Source organism: Danio rerio, chromosome 23 (genome assembly GCF_049306965.1).
Source record: "Danio rerio strain Tuebingen ecotype United States chromosome 23, GRCz12tu, whole genome shotgun sequence".
NCBI lineage: Eukaryota > Metazoa > Chordata > Actinopteri > Cypriniformes > Danionidae > Danio > Danio rerio.
In genome coordinates, this window is record NC_133198.1 from 44,577,348 (window position 1) to 44,597,500 (window position 20,153).

General features: G+C 33.9%; 1 protein-coding gene and 1 long non-coding RNA gene across 4 annotated transcripts in view; one reads left to right on the forward strand and one right to left on the reverse strand.

Annotated features, from left to right (window-relative positions):
• Positions 1–12,720, forward strand: LOC141380560 (uncharacterized). 2 transcript variants are annotated; one of them, XR_012398766.1, is made up of 3 exons: positions 1–115; positions 5,864–5,937; positions 12,286–12,720. It is a non-coding gene; the product is annotated as an uncharacterized lncRNA (long non-coding RNA). The 2 variants fall into 2 exon arrangements; XR_012398765.1 differs by lacking the exon at positions 12,286–12,720 and adding an exon at positions 10,168–11,266.
• The window catches only part of tgm1l5 (transglutaminase 1 like 5), a 26,946-nt gene continuing 14,678 nt past the window's right edge, over positions 7,886–20,153 (reverse strand). Inside the window, exons 1-8 of one of the 2 annotated variants that reach the window (XM_073939409.1) lie at positions 18,320–18,610; positions 18,063–18,201; positions 17,333–17,525; positions 16,140–16,293; positions 12,243–12,617; positions 10,100–10,260; positions 8,743–8,879; positions 7,886–8,225 (exon numbers count right to left, since the gene is read on the reverse strand). In XM_073939409.1, coding sequence (XP_073795510.1) covers positions 8,081–8,225; positions 8,743–8,879; positions 10,100–10,260; positions 12,243–12,617; positions 16,140–16,293; positions 17,333–17,497 — 1,137 coding nt within the window. In that variant the 5' untranslated portion in view covers positions 17,498–17,525; positions 18,063–18,201; positions 18,320–18,610 and the 3' untranslated portion in view covers positions 7,886–8,080. Of the gene's footprint in view, positions 8,226–8,742; positions 8,880–10,099; positions 10,261–12,242; positions 12,618–16,139; positions 16,294–17,332; positions 17,526–18,062; positions 18,202–18,319; positions 18,611–20,153 lie in introns of those variants that run through there. The other variant, XM_068216812.2, reaches the window with a different exon arrangement.

Consider the following 20,153-nt stretch of genomic DNA (forward strand, 5'->3'; position numbering starts at 1 on the left):
CGTTTGCCAGTGACCGCGGAGATGGAGGACATGTTCATCTGTTCTCCACGCCACCTCATATCAACCTAGACCCAAACAAGGATTAAAGATAAAGAAACATCCTTCGACGAAAACAGTAAGTGTGCTGTCCAAACAAAGTAATAAAATTTAATGAACAAAGCATTGAGTGTATGAAATAAGAGTTAAGTACAATTAGTATCGTCTCCATACGACACAAACCATACAACGTAACAGTATAAAACTAAATTAAAACGTCGATAATGAGTTGGATTTTAACGCTGTAACAGCTTCTAGACAGCAAATTAATAGATTTGTGAAGTGAGGTTTGTGTTATTAATGATGAAAAACTGAAAAGTGAATGTACAGATTATTACGAGTCTGGATTTGTGAACGTTCAAAGCTTTAAAGGGGTCATTGGTTTCACTTGAGTTACCGTGTAATGTTACTGTTTGAACATTAACTTAACCTTTAAGAATGATTACGGTGTTTGAGATATTTTATTTTACCAAATTTACTAAATTAAACCAACTTTACCCCAATCCAAAACCTTCCTCCGGAGATTCCAATAACTTAAATGCCTGCAAACATTTTCAAACATTCTCACTAGGGCAGCAGCACGAAATGGCAAAAATATAACATTGCAATATTCTTTTAATCTGCTATATTATATATATATATATATATATATATATATATATATATATATATATATATATATATATATATATATATATATATCACAAAAATTGAAAAAAGTTTGAGAACCGCTGGTTTAACTGATCTAATCGAAGTGAAATTGTATTCATATATATTTTAAATATATATTAAACTTTTTTCATAAAGTACCACCTCAGAAAAGAATTGTCTCTCCAAGTACCACCATATTGAACAGTATTTAAATAAAGTAGCGTAGTAGGCCTAATTAAGCAGCTACAGCACTGCACAGTTCAAAAACCAGGCAGATTAATTATTATTATTAAGAATTTTTATTATTGTCAGCCACTTTAAACATTATAGTTTGAACAATAACACTGTACTGTGCTTATATGTAAAAAAAAATTAAATGTCCACGTTTTAATTAAAATGTGCTAATAAAATGGTAGACTACTGTTCTAAAAAAGTAAAAAAAAAAAAAAAAGACTAAAACTCCAAATGTAAAGTATTAACATGTAGTAGCCTATTCATCAAAACCTGGAAATGTTGCTTGGACCTCATAAAAATAGTCATCATATTGTATATATAAATAATATGTGATACATTTTTAAATATATTTTGCATGTAAATATATGACATGTTCCTCCGCGTACCTCTAGTGGTACACTTACCACAGTTTGAGAACCACTGAGTTAGACTATTTGAAAAAAAAAATGTATCATTCAGATTGATTTAATGATTCTGTAAGAGAGTGCATAAAATATAATAAACAACTTACAACCATATATAAATTCAATAAAAAAATTTATTTTCTTATTTAATAAAGTGTTTTATTGTTTTCCGAGCAGTCAAACTGTATTCAGGTATACATTAATTGAACAATAAAATGTAAAATAATACTGTAGAGTCTTCTGTTTTATAAACAATTCAATAAAATTAACCATTGTTCATTTGTCAAAGGTACAAACTGTACTCTTATGCCTTTGTTACGGTTTAACTGGTGACAGTGTTAACTGGTGTCTTTTTCCAGATGTAAGCTATTCACGTTTGCTGATTGGCAGATTAGTCACTTTTTCAGTGCAACAAAACATGCCCATATCAAATAAAGATTGTTATTACTTGGTGTCAGTGTCATTGTGAGCATTATTGATTTTAATATATGTGTAGCAGAACAGTATATAACCAAAATTAACCTAAAAAAAAATTAAAATTTACATGTCATCAACGGGATTCGAACTCGTATAGTCAAAAGGTTCAGCTCACGCATCAATCACCTTATCTAACTATACATAAAGAGGTCTGTTTTAATATCTTTATCAGTCAAAATATGCTGTGCTGTGGTTGTGGACTCATGTTGATCGATGTTCCATCGATGTAACCTGTTTACGTTTTTTTTTTGTTACATGTACTCGCGATAACGTGTTTCTACAAACTCTCCCGCTGATAGAACAGCTCTGAATGACAAAACCATGCTTCATCAGTTGCTCAAACCATGTTTTTTCATAGGTGTAGACACGTGTACCTGTGCCTTAGGAGTCGTGTTAACTCATCACCCATGCTAACACATGTAACATACATAAAGACTTTACAAAAAATGAATACAAGGAGGATATTATGATGCAACATATTATAACTAATATATATATATATATATATATATATATATATAAGAATGTAAAACTTCATGTAAAAGGTATCTTAACCTCAATATAGTAGTATATTAATTTTGAACTAATAACAGCAATAATAGATAGAATATATTATAAGAACAAATCAAAATAAGCTAAAATAAACCTCTCAGAACACTCTCAGCAGGTGATGGACTGGTCATTTTCCACCGGGTCTCTGTCTGGATAGTAATGAGCTGTTCTCCCACACCATGTGACCCTCCGTATCAGGTTGGGGTGATGCTCTTGCTCTTGCTCTGCTCAGTCACTTTTTCCATGGTCAATTCCTGCCCAAATATCTCTCACTCTTTAGTGGAGTTCAGTGGTGAAGCTTCGATTGGTGGGTGACTGTAAGCCGGGCTCCAGTTCAGTTTCCCTCTGGATGGCTGATGCGTGTTCTGGAGGTGTAGTGATGAGGGTCAGAATCATAATAACTTCCACATTTGTGTTCAATCTTCACAAATATTTAAAAAGACAGTCTGTATTAGGATTGTGCAATTACTCGAAACTCCGGTTTTGATTTTGGCTTCTAACAATTATGAGATCCCATTAATCGAGATAAACGATTATTGCATCATTGTTGGAATATCAAGCCAATTATATATATATATATATATATATATAATATGTAATATTATGCTACAGAATATTAGAATATTCATATTATTAACTTCACAATATGACTTAAATAACTGTTTGGGAAAAAGTAATAATTCTACATTGATTGGGATGATTTTGTAGGTGAGTGCATCTGCATAAAATATTTCAAAAATTTATATAAAAAATGTAAATAAAAAATTTAAGCACAGAAAAAAAATGAATTAAACAGTACTTTATGGTTTTTGGTAAAATAAATTCAATGATCAAATCTAAAATAATGCTGTATAGTCTTCGTTTGATAAATAATTAAGCTCAGTTAATCTTTGGTAAAGCGGCAAACTTTGTAATTTCTTGTTCCCAAATGGTTTAAATTTGCTTTAATTCTTACAGTCACAGGCCTTAAACACATCCGAATAAAAAATTCACGCTGATAAATAATGGTTTCTAATCATGTGTACTGAACTGTGATTTTTAGTTAATTATAATCCCAACTCAACATTGCACATTCTTCAATGTGTCTTTTGCATATGCGCACATTGAGATATCGATGCTGAAATGATATATGTGCAGCCTTAGTGCAACAGAATGATTGAGGTAAAGTTGGTTTGATATTCACGCATTCGTTCATTTAATGGTTCCTTCATAGTTTTCCATGCTAATTTAATTATTGGGTGGGAAAACAAATCTAAGTATGACTTTAAAGCAACATCAGCACTATTTAATTGACCGTGAACAATGTTGTACTTTGATTGTCATTGGCTGCTAATGTGATTTCAATATTTCTAATCTGCAAAGATTGCTTTTCCTAAATTATATTATTAAGGGGAAAGTCTGAATGTGTGAATATAAAACTACAGTATCTTAACCTCAATATAGTAGTATATTAATTTTGAACTAATAATAGATAGAATATATTATAAGAACAAATCAAAATAAGCTAAAATAAACCTCTCAGAACACTCTCAGCAGGTGATGGACTGGTCATTTTCCACCGGGTCTCTGTCTGGATAGTAATGAGCTGTTCTCCCACACCATGTGACCCTCCGTATCAGGTTGGGGTGATGCTCTTGCTCTTGCTCTGCTCAGTCACTTTTTCCATGGTCAATTCCTGCCCAAATATCTCTCACTCTTTAGTGGAGTTCAGTGGTGAAGCTTCGATTGGTGGGTGACTGTAAGCCGGGGTCCAGTTCAGTTTCCCTCTGGATGGCTGATGTGTGTTCTGGAGGTGTAGTGATGAGGGTCAGAATCATAATAACTTCCACATTTGTGTTCAATCTTCACAAATATTTAAAAAGACAGTCTGTATTAGGTCTGTGTAATTATTTAAAAATCCGATTTCGATTTTGGCTTCTAACAATTATGAGATCCCATTAATCGAGATAAACGATTATTGCATCATATACCGCCCCCTTTCCAGTTGTACACATTTGTTGCTCTGCAAGGCTCAGTTGCACGTGAAAATGACTGAAAGCATGTACTGTAATGTAACTTTTCCGTACGGGATGCACATCATTCTTATTTTTAAAACCGTGAAAGAGCACATGCTCTGTGTGTGTGCGCGCCGCGCTTAGCCTCGGAGACGAGCAGAGCACACACACATCTAACGCCATCTTAATGTGAGCGCGTCAATGGTCAAATACATGCACATTTGTGTCAGAGCGCAGTGTTTAGTGATTATTCACTAACCCTCATTTGTGTAATAAACAAGTTGAGAATCAAAAGACATGATGTGAAAGAGAAACCATATCAGAGCCGCACTATTCTTAAAGTGACAGCGTGCGGTATTCCTGCTGCTGACTGTTTTTATCATTAATCAAAAAACAAAAGGAGCAAATCCTTTACTGCTCTTGACTGAAGGACCTTTCTAGCTGAAGTTTTTTTCTTACAGTGAAGATGCTTAAAGCAGAGTTTAAACAAGATTTAATAACTCATTTATTTTGTCTTTGCTATGATTACAGTACATTATATTTTACTAGATATTCTTCAAGATACTAGTATTCAGCATAAAGTGACATTCAAAGGCTTGATTTGGGTAATTAGGCCAGTCATTACATAACAGTAGTTTCTTCCGCAGACAATCAAAAATATAGATTCCTAAAGGGGCTAATAATATTGAGCTATTAAAATAGGTTTCAAAATAAAAATGCTTTTATTCTGGCCAAAATAAAACAAAAAAGCCTTTCTCCTGAAGAAAAAATATTATAGGAAATACTGTGAAAAACTCCTCTTATAAACATCATTTGGGGAAAAAAAAAAAAATATATATATATATATATATATATATTAAAATTCACAAAGGCGAATAATAATCGTTTTGAATAATTGTGATTACAATTATGACTAAAATAATCGTAAATATGAATTTTCTCTCAATCGAGCAGCCCTCATCTGTATTTGCATTAATTGACTTGATGCGTAAAATAAGCATGATCCTTACCAAGATAGTGGCTCAGAGCAAAAATGTCACTACAATCAGAGTTTTTGTCTTGTTTAACGAAAAGTAGTTTTCAATGAAGCAATATTTCTTTTCTTTAAACATCTATTTTTTATTCTTTTATCAGAATGAGTTCATGTTGATTGTGTCATTTGTGAACCAAAATATTTGCTTTATATGCAGATATGATGTATTTGTCAATCTCAAAAAAAGTTGATTTTTTTTACATTAATTTAGCATCATATAAATTTGTACTTTTTAATTTAATGGACAAGGATTAAATCTTGGCATGTTGCATTGCTCAGTACACTTTTATTGAGATGTAAGTTGAAACACACTGTGAGGTGATATTCAGCTTGACACGCTCATCTAGGACTCAAAAGGTTATGCTTGTTATACAGGCCATAATGTCATGACAAGATTGAGGCTTTCACTTTCAGCATGATTTTGCATCATAATGAAGGTGATTGTGCTGATCATGCCCTTCTCAATGCTCTTGTTCTTGTAGATACAACACGTTTCCTTGTAATTCATCTTGAAGAGTGAAGTATAGAGTTCCCACAGGTCATGGAATATTAGAAGGTACAGTATGTTTCCAGAGATTTTTGTTTTTACTAGTTAACTGTCTGTTAACTTAGGTTAACTTTACTGTTCAGTGGTGCATCTAATCTGTCTTACTGTTCAAATTGAATACATTTATTTTACCAAAAATTTTGTTATTTTGCCTGTTTTCTTTGTGTATGCATGTTTTTGATTTTGTGATATGTCTTAAATTTAATACTTAATGGTCTTAAAAAGGTCTTAAATTTGACATTGTTATCTGCAGAAACCCTGTACAAAGTGTAAAGTAACAAAAACATTTGTTGTCATTTCGTGAGTGTTGTTTTCAGATTGACCACAACAAAAACTGGGTGTTAAAAGTAGATGAAAAGCTACTATGGAGCTATCAGATGTGGGAGGGAGAAATTCACAACCACACAAAAACAGTAGGATTCTCAGATTTGTGGTAACACTTTACATTAAGGTTGCATTAGTTATTTTTTGCATTTACTAACATGAACAATACAATTATTGTTGTTTGTCTATGAAAATACAGTTGCACATTGTTAATTTATAGAGCATTCAATGTATTCATAAATGTTGAACGCTGATTAATAAATGCTCTCTTAGTCTTGTTCATACAATAATTAATGCTACCTTAATTTAAAGTGTGACCAGATTTTTCTGAAGTCTGCAGAGGATTATTATGTTGAAACTAACTTCATGCTAAAACAATTTTACTATTATGCAAAGCAGCGCTGTATTGTTTTTTCCCTCATTAGGGATCATGGAAATTCAGCTTCTCTGTGCAAGTCAGGGAATTTGTTACAGTATTTATCCTAAAGTAAGAACTTCAATTTCTACAGCAACAAATGTGTTAATCTGCAAAACGTCTGTGTTGTTAAAAGTGTCTTTATTTGTGTTTAGAGTGTTTCACTTGTGCTCCTTGGATTTATTTTGTTTCAATTTAACCTGTTGCAGGGCTCGAAATTAACCTTTTTTCTTGGTAGCACCGCTGCTTATAACTTAAAATTCAGGCGCACCCACCAAAAATGATGAGCACAGTTACTACACATTTTATATTAACAGATTATATATAAACACTCTAATCACAACTAACAAACAAAAATCTGCATGCGGTCACTGGCCTTGCACACACTGTTTGACATGAACGAACTGAACTAACAATAATAACTGCTGTTCTCACTTGCTGTCTGATATTGCACAGATGATATTGACATATAGCTTATTATTTGCATTTGTAATCTTAACAGCTATAGTTTTTTTTTTTCATGAGCTGTAATATTAGCTTCATCTCAGTAAATGCATGCTCTTTAGAATCGTATGACTGACAGCATCCTGACAATTGAATAACGTTTGAAAATCTTGTGCTTAATGTTGTGATTTAGGTAGCGTTACGATGAATGCTTTAGTCATTTTCATAGCTCACTATAAACACTGGAAGTCTTTTATCCCCTCTTTGAAAAGTGTAAATGCTGGATTGACATTCATTACATGATCACTAATCAGATGTGTGATTATTTGTAACCTTAGGTGGTTTCTGAAACTAAATCTGTCAGTGTTGTTTTCATTCTCTCTGATCCAGACTTATTATTGACAGCTGATATGAACCAATCCATTCAGGTCTGTTCTAGCGCAGTGGACCAATAAGAAGAGCTTGAAGGCAGGACAAGCATTGCTGGCTTTGTTTACTGCAGCAAGTTGACATGTCAACTGTTTTAAACCATTCCTGAGTGCTGGGTTTGGTGTTTTTAGGTACAACGATGCCTAATGTGTGAATGCCTCCTAATTCCACGCATGTGAAAACAACTATTTTATGCACTTGCACAAATGCTCTTAAATAAAATTTGAGGTCGCATAGATAAAATTTCACCTGCATTTGCAAAACGGTCGCAATTTCGAGCCCTGTGTTGAAATGCTTTGCAACTGGTTCCTTTTAACAACTTCTTTTGTAAGAAACAGTGCAATATTCAGTGAACAAACTGGTTTAATAACATTTATTCCAACAAAACAGTACAATAGCATCATCAATCTGTGATGGTAAACTTTTCACACTCACAAAAAAAAATTATATTTCGTTTAGCACCTCCAAAATCAGATCGCATTCAAATTTGTAAAAAAACAAAAACAAAACTCAGCCACTAGAGGAAGAGCATGTTCATCTTCAGCGGTGTTTAACCAGGATATTTGCGACTCCATGAACCTGAGTGAGTTGAGGACAGTCCAGAGTTGCTAGAAGCTTCTGTGGGCCTGAGCGTTTGGGGACAAATATCTCTGTCAGACGAACCGTTGCTCCACCTGTGATATCACTGATAAGAGGAAAAGAAACTATTTAAATATATTTTTAAAAAGCAGAAGCCATTTTTAAAACATGAAATGTATATAGACCCTTTTCGCAATTCCAGGTTTCTCAGTAGGGAAAGTCGTCACAGCTGGGTAAACTTAGTACGCAGTGAATGGGCGAGTACAACTGACAAATTTTTTTTTTACAATCTTATTTACTCAAATAATAAAAGACAAACTCCACGATGGTGTTATCAAGACTTTCAGAAAAAGGAAACAAGTGTGCAAGACTAAAAACAGCAGACAGAAGAGAGAATAATGTTAAATTCACTTTCCTGTCTCAGGTGCTGCATTAGAATTAGTCTTTTGTCAATACATAGAAATGTTCATACATTTAAAAAAAATCTAAATATTAAAAACATCCAAGGATTTAAGATGCTGATGACCATTAAACGCATCATAACAGGATTGTGAAAAGGGTCCATTGTTCATGTCTATTATCGCAATAAAATTTTTGGATGCATTGTCCAGCCCTACTCTTACCCATAGTGGATGGTTTTGACGTGCTGCAGTCCCAGTCCCTCCATCCGGAAGATGACGTTTCTCAGCACAGAGACCAGTGGATTCTGGAACTTGAGTTTGACTTTCAGCTCTTGGCCCACCACAGCATCACCTACAGGCTGAGAGAGAGCATTGCAGACCACACATTAAGAGCACAGTTCACCCCAAACAAGAAAAATACAAATCTCATGTTTTTCATTTTTGAAAAAAGCTGATTTTTTCCTTTTTTATTTGATGTATTAATAAATCAAGATGACACAAGTTCTCAAATGGAATAAGCAGTGTAGCCTACAAATGGCACGTAAAGCACCCTCAACATTAAGCAAACAAAAGGTCAGTTTAATCGCACAGTTGTCAAATCCAGTTTCTGGAGGACCACAGCTCTGTACAGTTTAGGTTCAACCCTAATTGAACACACTAAAGCTGCGATCACACTGGGCTTTTCCTCCCATAGACTTTCATTCATGTGCACGCATCAGACCGGAAATGCAGGGTTATGCGTGAAGTTTCGCAGGTTGCTGCGGTGCAAAGTTCAAGCTTGATAAGCCCTGACCTGACAAATCGCATCACTTGACTGCGTGAGACCAATCGAGGATCAAATCATGACCTTTCTGGACAGAAATTTGAAAACATGGAGCAATCGCTCGCTTTTTAAATGTCTAATAAGCTTGTTCAATCGGGCTCCTTTTTGCAGCGCCGCACGACAGAATATGGCATGCTCAAACTCTAATTTGACCGCAGCTTTACCTGTAGGTTTCAAACAAGCCTGAAGGGCTCAATTAGTTTGATCATGTGTTTTTAATTAGGGTTAAAGCTAAACCTTGCAGAGCTGCAGCCCTCCAGGAACTGGATTTGACACCTGTGATTTAGGGCTACACGACATGGGAATAATTTGACATTGTTTTGCTACGATATGAATGTCATTTCACCAGATGAATTGAATAGCTCTATTTGAAAAGATTTCAGTCATTTAGATCGACTGGGTGGGAAGTCTTTCTATGCATCTGCATAAACTATAATAAAAATGACAGTGTTAAAATAAAAAGGTTTGCTGGGGAGAGTAACTTAAAGAGTATTTAAATACAGAAACTGAATAATCAAATGTAAAATAGCATGATTATCATCATTGTATAAATAATATTAAAATATATCATTCATAAACAATCTAATCCTGTGATGTGACTGTGTTTTACCATTAGTTTACTGAGAGGAAATGATGTGCAAAAGTAAAGCCCTGCTCTCGACTCAATGTTCAGTTGGAAGTATCTCAGCAACTTCCCTTTCATGCAGACTTTAAGCAATAAAGACATATTTAAACCGCTGTCTGCGGTGGACTCACAGTGAGGACGAGGTCTGGTGTGCGCAGTCTGAAGGTGAAGTGTTTGACCAGAGTTTGCTTGGTTTCAGTGATGCGTCCAGACAGAGAGAGAAGCAGTGACGTCTGACCCTCCAGCTCCTCCTTGTACTCCTCATACTGCAGGATCCACTCCAGAGACTGAACTACACACACACACACACACACACACACACACATCAGCATTACAACTTCAGCACAAAATATCCAGTTACTGAATTACATCCAGTTTTATTTATACACTTTTGAAATACTTATTTGAATATTATTTAGTTTTAGAGATGTCGTTGTGTGCATTAAAAGAGTTTTTGCTTGCAGTGTCTCTCTTTATTTGGTTTGGTCTAGATTTACAAGTGTACAACACTATATGACTCCCTTCAGTGTTATTTATGCACTCTTAGGTCAACAAGACATTAGAATAAAAGTTCTACACACTTTTTTTGTCTAATAAAAAGAAAACATCCAAAAGAAATTAGTTTATCATGTCACAATGGATATTGATAACAATACATATTTTTTAAAGGCTGTTTTTTTATAATAATTTTTTTTCTCTTGTAACGAGTCAGTAATCTACATTTAAGCAGCTCATACAGACACCAAACCGCCTCTATTCTAAAGGTTTTTACAGAGGGATTTGACCATAAAAAATTAGTTCACAATATTTTTGAAATTATTATTTTTTAATCCCCAAATATTAAATTCCTTCTGTTCTAATGTTTTGTTAAAGAATTGTATATATTTTATATATAGCGTTTAGATGTTTGTGGCAGAAATCTATTAGTGGATATTTAAATAAATAATCTTCCATTTAAATATTTATTTATAATTTGCACAATATTTACTTAGTTTACAAAACAGGTTTGGAACAAGTCAAGCCAAACTATTTAAGTCAAACTATTGGTAAGAAAATATTTTCGATAACTGAAACAAGCATTATTAAATACAAACATAATTTCTATATAAACATAAAACTACCCATCTTCTATATTTTCTTCATTTGCAAAAAAATAAGCATGTTTACATGTCTGAAGAAATTTGTATGAATTCTTCAGAATTTTTACTTTTATTCATTGCAGTTGTATAGATTCCCATTCAGTGTTTGTTCAAACAATATTTTTTTTTATTAAATGCTAAACTTAGGTCGACACAAAACCTGTTCGGTTAACTGATAAACTAGAAAAAATAAATAAATAGAAATGTGTTCACCAAAAAATAAAAAAAAAAAGTGCTGGGAAAAAGTAAATTACGATTAATCGCATCCAAAATAAAAAATTAGTTTTGACAATGTGTTTTTGTGTATGTGTGTGTACTGCTTATATTTATTTTGCATATATCAATATAAACATGCATGCATTCATTCATTTGCATAAATTTATATTTAGATATATATTTAGATACATTTAAATATGTAATATAAATTACAGATATAAATCAGAATTATTAGCCTTTCTGAATTTTTAGCCACCTACCCCTGTATTAACACATTTCTAAGCACAATAGTTTAAAATAATTTCTAATAACTTTTTCATGATGACAGTACATTATATTTTACTAGATATTTTTCAAGACAACAATTCAGCTTAAAAAGTGACATTTAAAGGCTTAACTAGGTTAATTAGGCAAATTATTGTATAACAGCGGTAACAGCCATTAAAAAATATTGCTTAAATATTGACTTTAAAAGTTTGAAAAACTGCTTTTATTCTAGCCAAAATAAAACAAAGAAGACTTTCTCCAGAAGAAAAAATATTATAGGAAATACTGTGAACAATTTCTTGCTCTGTTAAAAATCATCTGGCAAATATTTGAAAAAAAAATTTTTTTTTGAATTCATCTGTATATAATGCACACATATATTATGTCAATACAACCTTTTTTGATGCAATTATTCTTTGCCCAGCACTAATAAAAACATATCTAAGACTAACGACCATTAAATGAAACAAATTAAAACTAACCTGAAGTGTACAGCAAATTTAAAATATGGTATCAAAATAAAAACGTAATAAGAAAATTAAAAAATATAGCAATTTCAAACAATTGAAGCATGAGTAAATGATGGCAGAAATGTGATTGAGGCGAAATATCTCTTTTAAAAACATAGCTGGAGACTGTGTTTTCCACTCACTCTCGTGAGGTTTGAGTTGAGCTCTGGTCTGGTCTTTCCTCAGGAAGGCTTTGTGGTGTTCAGTGTAGTCCACGGCCTCCACACGGCTCTGGAGATCCACAGTCCGAGCAGAGCTGCTCCTGTTCTTCAGCACGATGAACAACACGGCGTCCTGACCCAAACACGCTCCACTGTCCTCCATCACCACATCCACTGTCACGTCTGCTCCTGCTGCATTACTACTTCCACTACTACTACTGCTGCTGCTGCTGCTACTGCTACTACTACTGTTGCTGCTGCTGTTACTACTGTTGCTGCTGCTTCTGGGCAAGTAGATGGAGCGCTTGGAGCCGAAACTACAGGCTGCTTCCACTGCGCTGCGCTCCTCTGAAGAGCCTGATGAAGGAGACACAGCACACACTTAATTTGTGTTCACACAAGAGCTAGGTGATATGATGATATATATATAGACAAAATAAAAGTCTACCGTTCTATATTATGCTCTATCGTTTATTCAATGTTGTTACAATATCAATTATTTACTGTAAGACTTAATAGTAATTTAGTAATGATTTATGAGCGCAATGTTACTCGCCATTATGAAGATGCAGACAGAGACATGAAGAACAGAATTGTGAGGAAGTCATTTACAATGTTTAAAAAGTCATTAAATCACAATGGTTTGTTCTGTAGGCAAACAGAAAAAAATTTAGCTTAGAGGCTAATAATATTGATCTTAAAATCTTTTTACAAAAATGAAAAACTGTTTTTATTTTAGAAAAAGGCGATAAATTTTAACTTCAACTGTATGCATCAGGCATGAAATCAACCGAGGACAAAAAGACAAAAAATATATTGTTTCTGTGTTTTTAAATAATAATAATAATAATAAATAATAATAGAAACAATAATTAAAAAAAATAATATTCTTTATATAAAATAATATAAATAATCTCTTGTTTATATTTATGAAAATAAAACAGAGATGAAAAAGAGATCCAGGACCTTAAGTATGGTGAGAATGAATGAATGACAGCTTTTAAAAGTGCCTCAGAGACATCCCCCTTTTAGCCCAGTAGGCCTACCTTGTGTTTGATTTGCTAATGTGAGCAATTTTATAAAAGATAAACATAATCTATAATAAATAAAACTCTACATTATTTATATTACTTCATATTACCTAAACGTCTGATAAGCTTTTTCTATTAATGGACTGCACAGATATTGATGTTTCACAAAGTTTTTACTCTACATTAATTAAAAGTAACAAGCTTGGTTTACAATATTTACAATGTTTACACGGCTCTACTTACATTAAATCTGAATCCCAAATATCAGAAATGAGAAGAGATTGTTAAGATTGAATTAATGTCAGTTTTAATGTTATTGATTAATGCACTTGACAGATTTCATTCATTCATTTTCCTTCTGCTTTTTCCCTGGTTTATCACAGCGGAATGAATCGCCACTTGACAGATTTATGTATTATTAATTTCAGGTGGTTTGTGTATGTGTTTTATGTTTGGTAAAATAAACTCTAATTGCATCTTTAGTGATTTTCAAACAATTACACTGTCTTGTCCCAATAGGTGGATTTAGAGGTTTTTGCAAAAAAAAAAAAAAAAGTAGAAGTGGATTTAGCTGGTGTTGACGCAAACGTAAATTTACCTTGTTAAAAACCAAAGAAATGTCTAAAGTGACATTTAAAAAAAATAAAATAAAAACTATTTTATTTACTAGATAATAACCCTTTCAATAATAAATGAAACTTCTGAACCTAATCAGAGGAGCCTGACAGAAAATGCTCATTTACAATGCTGCGACAAAATCTCATGTGTATTTGTATCTGGCGCAGATTGGAATTTGTTGCACATTTATAAATGAAGCAGTAAATTTTTGATTTCAAGCAGACTTCAGCACCAAAATAATAACTAATAGGGATGTAACAGTATTGTAAATTTGTAGCAATTTTTTTCAATATTACCGTAGTCGCATGACTCGATAAAACTATAGGTCTTCTGAGAAAATTTGCTTAGGCGAATGAAGCGAACGGGAGGTAGCGGAAACTACAATTCCCATCAGCCCAGGCGTGGCCATCATCCTTTGCGGTCTGTTGTCACAACAGATCCAGTAATGTGGAAATGGAGTGTGTTGCTAGTAGCGGGGATGAAAAAGAGCTGGAAATGATCGAACCTAAAGCGGGTTTTAAATCGGATGTGTGGAAGCATTTCGGTTTCTTTCTAAAAAGATACGAAAAGGAGAAAAGGTGACAGACAAAGACAAAAACAGTATGCAGGCACTGCCAGACTGTGGTGAAACATAAGTCGGGGAATACGACTAATAACAGTCATGGGGACTGCAGAAACACAGCACACTGTTCAGATTGGTACAGACATTGACTTGTACCACAAAGAGACCTCTATCTCACTTATGGCTTACATTTACATTTACATTTAGTCATTTAGCAGACGCTTTTATCCAAAGCGACTTACAAATGAGGACAAGGAAGCAATTTACACAACTAAGAGCAACAACGAATAAGTGCTATAGGCAAGTTTCAGGTCTGTAAAGTCTGAAGTGGTGTCGTCTCAAGTGGTGGAAAGACAATGCACAACGTTACCCACTGATGTCAACCTGGGCCAAGTCATATCTCTGTCCCAGAAACCTCAGTCCCAAATGAGAGGTTTTTTTTCTGTTGCAGGGGACATTGTAAATGCCCAGAGATACCAGCTTTTGCCAGATTATAGTTATATGATAATTTTCCTTAAAAAACCATCTCTATCTAAGTGAGTGAGTGAGTGATTAAATGTTGAATGTGATGAGTTTTCAACAATACTAAATTGAAACTTTATTTTTTTACATGGTTTAATAATTTTTTGTTATTAAAAATGAAAAATTGAAGTTTCTGTTTCAAAGCTTACAGATAGATGGCTAATTTGTATGTCATTGACACTTTTGGCACTTTTGTCGAGTATTTTCATTAGTTATGTTTTTCCTGTAAATGATTCAATAAACACCGTACCGTGCTATTCATACCGAGGTATTACCGTACCGTGAAATTCTGATACCGTTACATCCCTAATAACTAATAATAGAGCTTTTTACCACATTTTGTAAATAACTGTTAACATATTGCAAATAAAAAAGCAATAAATAAATTCTAACATAACCGTACGTTCACACCGAAAGCGTTGAGAGCATCAAAGTAGCTGGAAGTCGTTCACTTTCAATGAGAGCCGGCGGCGAGGAGCAGCGCGCCGCATCTTCTCTGGCGTGGGCGTCGAGCATAGTGGAAATCAAGTAAACTTTATGGTAAGAGCTATGACGCGGTTCGGCGGCAAGCAATCAGAATGAAGACATCCACTGCTTAATAGGAATTTAGAGAACACAGACCTGTGAACTTTGGTTCCGACCACAGTTGTTCCCAAGGGTTTGATGATTGCGTCGGCGGATTTCCAATTATTTACGATATTTTTTTACAGGAACATGCATTAAATAACTTACTGGCGAGTTACTGATGTTCATTAATGTTATATAAATTTATCTTAAAAAAGCGGGAATCTCATGCGACGTGACAGTACAAAACAGTACTGCTGCTTCAGGATATTTCAGACATATGGACACATATTGGATAAATAGAGCAAAGCCACACGCAACTTGATCTTACATTGTTAAATGAATTTGATAAGAAGTGCGCAACATTTTCACCCTAGAAGCATATTTTATGCAGGAATGTAACTGATATGCTGCAACGGCCCCTTTAAATACGAGAGCAATGTAGCGAGTTTTGATGCTCTCGCTGCCGGAGCTGAAGGCAGACAGTGTTGTCGCCAGGGCGGCCAGAGCGACCTTGGACGCTCTCGCCACTTTCGGTGTGAACGTACGGTAAAGGTTTGATCATTTGCTTATTGTTCTGACCTTCTGGGTGTTTGTAGAGGTGTGTGATGTCCACTCGCTGATCTGAGCCCACAGCTTTGGTGCTGATGCAGTGTCCGACAGCATTTTCATCCACTTTAATCACTGTGAAGGAGCCGTTACTCTGCCGCTGCCAGAACACTTTATCACTGTTCACCTACAACACACAGACAAACATTTACCACCAACATGCCTTCATTCCAGTACCTTAGTTACGTAAAGGATTAAAAACTTATGCACTCATGTCTAGTGTTTTGTTTTGTTTTGTTCATATATATGATTGTTTATTTATGTATCATAAAATATATAAATAATATTAATAATATTATATAAGTTTTTTTTTAAGGTTTACTTTAGATTTTTTAAGTCTCTCCAGATTGACAACATTAAAAAAATAGGGAATTCCTAAAGTATATGTTTAACGCTGGTTTCTGTTGCAATATTGGCATTTTGGGGGACTTTTTAGTAAATGTCCAGCCTTGTGTGTTCAATACGACATCTTATGTCTCATGTTTTGAGTCAAAAGAATAGTTTGATGCCTTCCTACTACTGGATGGATTTCAAAAAGGTTTATTTTCTTAACACTGATCCCACTCGGTTTGCCGTGTGTTAAGAATACAGCCTTTTATTAGTGGCTTTAAATCTAAAGGTGGAATTTTGCACTCCTTCATTCTTCCTTTTAGAGCTGTTTTGGCAGCTCTGTCTATTTATTGATCAATTGATTAATTAATTATTTAATAATATAGATGTGTTTACCTCAGGAGTACTTAAAACACAAGCATAGTTATCCAACGGAAAATGCTTTTACAATAAATAAAGACATTTGTAGATTTTAGATGATTAAAAAATAATGTTTTGTTTTTAGAAAAAAGAAGTCAGAATTAGGTTATATTTTTAATCTGTCAATGGGGTAAGCAAAAAAAAAGCTGAAAACAAGAATATTTTACTTACCTCGCTGTCAGATTATTTTGTTTATATTAAGGCAAAAATCACATATTATTTCTAAAATAAAGCATAATTTATTTATTCATTAATAATTTTAAGATGTTTGGACTAGAAACAAGCCAAAAACTACATGAATTTGCAGTGTATGTAGCGAAATTGCATGCAACCGAAAGAAATTGTCATCAACTATTTTACATGATTAAACACTTTGTGATTGATTATATATTAAATCACAGAAAAGAAAGTCATACTTCAGCAAAAACGAAGGGTGTGTCGTATTTGAGGTAGACCTGTCCACTGCGCACAGCAGCTACAGATGTGGGTCCGCAGCGGAAAACACCCTGACTGGTTTCCTGAGGAGTCGCATCAACAACCTGCCAACCTCCAAAACCTGCAGGCAGATCCGGCCGGGTCATCCAGGACTCATTCCACACATGGAAGTTCCTACAGAGAGAAGCAGAAAACTCAAAAGCACTCAAAAATGACTTTTGCTGCTTGTTCGAACTACTTATTTAAAATGGGTTGAAATAACACAATTCTTAAGTTGTTTTTGGGACAACCTATTTGATTTTAAGCCACTAACATTTGTAAAAACTATTATGTGAAACTCAGTATTTTTACAGTGAGGGATGGTTCACTCAAAAATGAAAATTCTGTCATCATTTACTCATCCTCCACTTGTTCTATATCCCTTTCAACTGAACACAAAATAAGATATTATGAAGAATGCTGAGGGAGGAGGGGACAGCAATTGACTTCCATAGTATTTTTTTGTTCCTACTATGGATGTCAATGGCTTAATGTATAAATGTTCACCAGAAGCGTTTGTGCTGGCTTATTCAAAATGTTAAGTCCCCCGTGCATAACATGGTCTCCCCATTAAAATGACAAGAACTCAAATGTTGCTAAAATGTTAAAAACAAAAATACAAAGCACCACCACCAACAAAACATATAGTAAACAACACAGGATTGTACTTACCAGATTGAATCGCGGTTTAAGTCTTTTATCTCCTCCAGTTTCTCGTCTAAATAAACATCGGTTGTCAAAGAAACATCAGTGTCATGAGCAGAGCTGAAGTTTGAGACGGGCCGTGTGGGGACGCCAAAACACCGCAACACTGGGAGAAAACGAGAGCAAAATTACCACTTATTGTACCGTATATTCAAAGTACTAAGGTAAATAATATAGAGAGACCGTTTAACAAGTTGTTATTGTTCAAGACAAACCAACTTTACCTCAAAATTCAGTCTTTCTGGTCCTGTTTAACGTTATATTTGGTACAAAAAAATGTCAACTTAGGTGTCATAGTGTAACGTTTACGTTTAATTCGTTTTAACGTTAAATTGTCCGGTCACGCGCCTTAAACCATCAAGTAACGTTAGCTCTTCAACATCGCAAATATCACACTAACAAAACTTGAAGACTTGTAACAAAAATACTACGCTTTCGTTTATTTATCTCCGAAAGGACCGAGTGACCACGCGATGAACAACCATCTTTAGCGCGATGGTGTCTTGGGCGTCTCTGATTGGCAACTCCCTGTTCACACGCTCAAGAATCTTGTCAGTGATTGGCGAATATGATCGTCAGGACAAACAAACACATAAATTAATTATTAAATAAAAGTAATTGTAAATAAATACAAGTCATTTATTTAAAATCTCCCCAAAAATACAGCAATAAATTCTACAATATACAAATCAGCACAGCAGATCTAAAAACTACAGTTATGGGGTGGAACTCAAACACTTGAAGAGTGCTGAAAAGATAGGACAAGGCATACATACACACTTGACCCAGAAAACACAGCACGTTTCCACAAGAAAAAGACATACTTTAGAGATTTATAGGAATTACAATAGTGTTTTTGAACCACTATAGCAAATGACTTAAATGATTCTATGGTAACACAACAAGTTATCCAAAACTGCTTAGAGTATATTATACACCACATGTATTAAAACTAAAGCATACTACAGTATTTATTAGAGTTGATCAATTGACTTTATGCAGTTAATATACAGTATGATGTAGCTTTCATTAACAAAGTGTTGAGAATACTATAATACATTTTTTATATAGTTTGGTTCAAAAACACTATAGTAATTACTACAAACTACTTTAGTATATTTTTCCTATATGGTTCTCATTTAAACCTGAACATTCTGGGAATAACTAAAGTGATTTTGCAGTATTTTAAATATATATAGTGTTTTAAAGTGAAATGGTTTGACAGAATTAGCTTTACTATTAAGAGTGTCAAATGTAGCTTTGTTGAGCTTGTAATAGAAATAACATTAAAGTCCTGTGTTAAGTGCAGATACATTGGGCAATGCATTAAAAATGTTGCATGTTACTTCAGGGAACCTGGTTTAAGTGTTTTAACAATGATTAATTATAATTCCTACTGAATGACGACTATAATTCAGTCATAGTTGGTAGTCGTATAAGTGTTAATTGATTACTCATATAATAGCTTACTTTACTAACAAGAAAGCCAGTTATTTTAAAGGGACAGCACCCTAAAATGTGTATGTCCTCACCATTTAGTCTCGGTTTTAAACATTTTGAACACAAACTTGAACACAAAAGAAGATATTTTAAAGAATGTTGGCAAAAAGCAGCCATTGATCTTCATACATGTTTTTAGAAATACTAGGACAAAATTAAGTATATACTGCAAACAAAAAACAACAACATTTCTTACAGTTTTTGTCTTGTTTCTAGTTCAAATATCTAAAAAATCTTAAATCAAGAAGACTTTTTTGTCCCACTTCAGAAAAGTACCTTTGGACAGGGTGCCTTTTCAGTTACAGTTGCACAGGAGTGGAATTATGTCCCCAGCAGCATCAGAGATACAACCGCCTTTAATATGTTTAAAAAACATTTAAAAATCTGGTTCATAGAGGATCAGACGTATCATCATTACTATTAGAACGAACCAAGCATGTTTCCATTTGTGCCTACCTTAATGATTTGTCATTTAAATGTATTTCAACTATTTTTATCTCTATTACAAAATGTTGGCGTTTTAGTTTAATTTGTATATATTCATACATAGCTATGTAC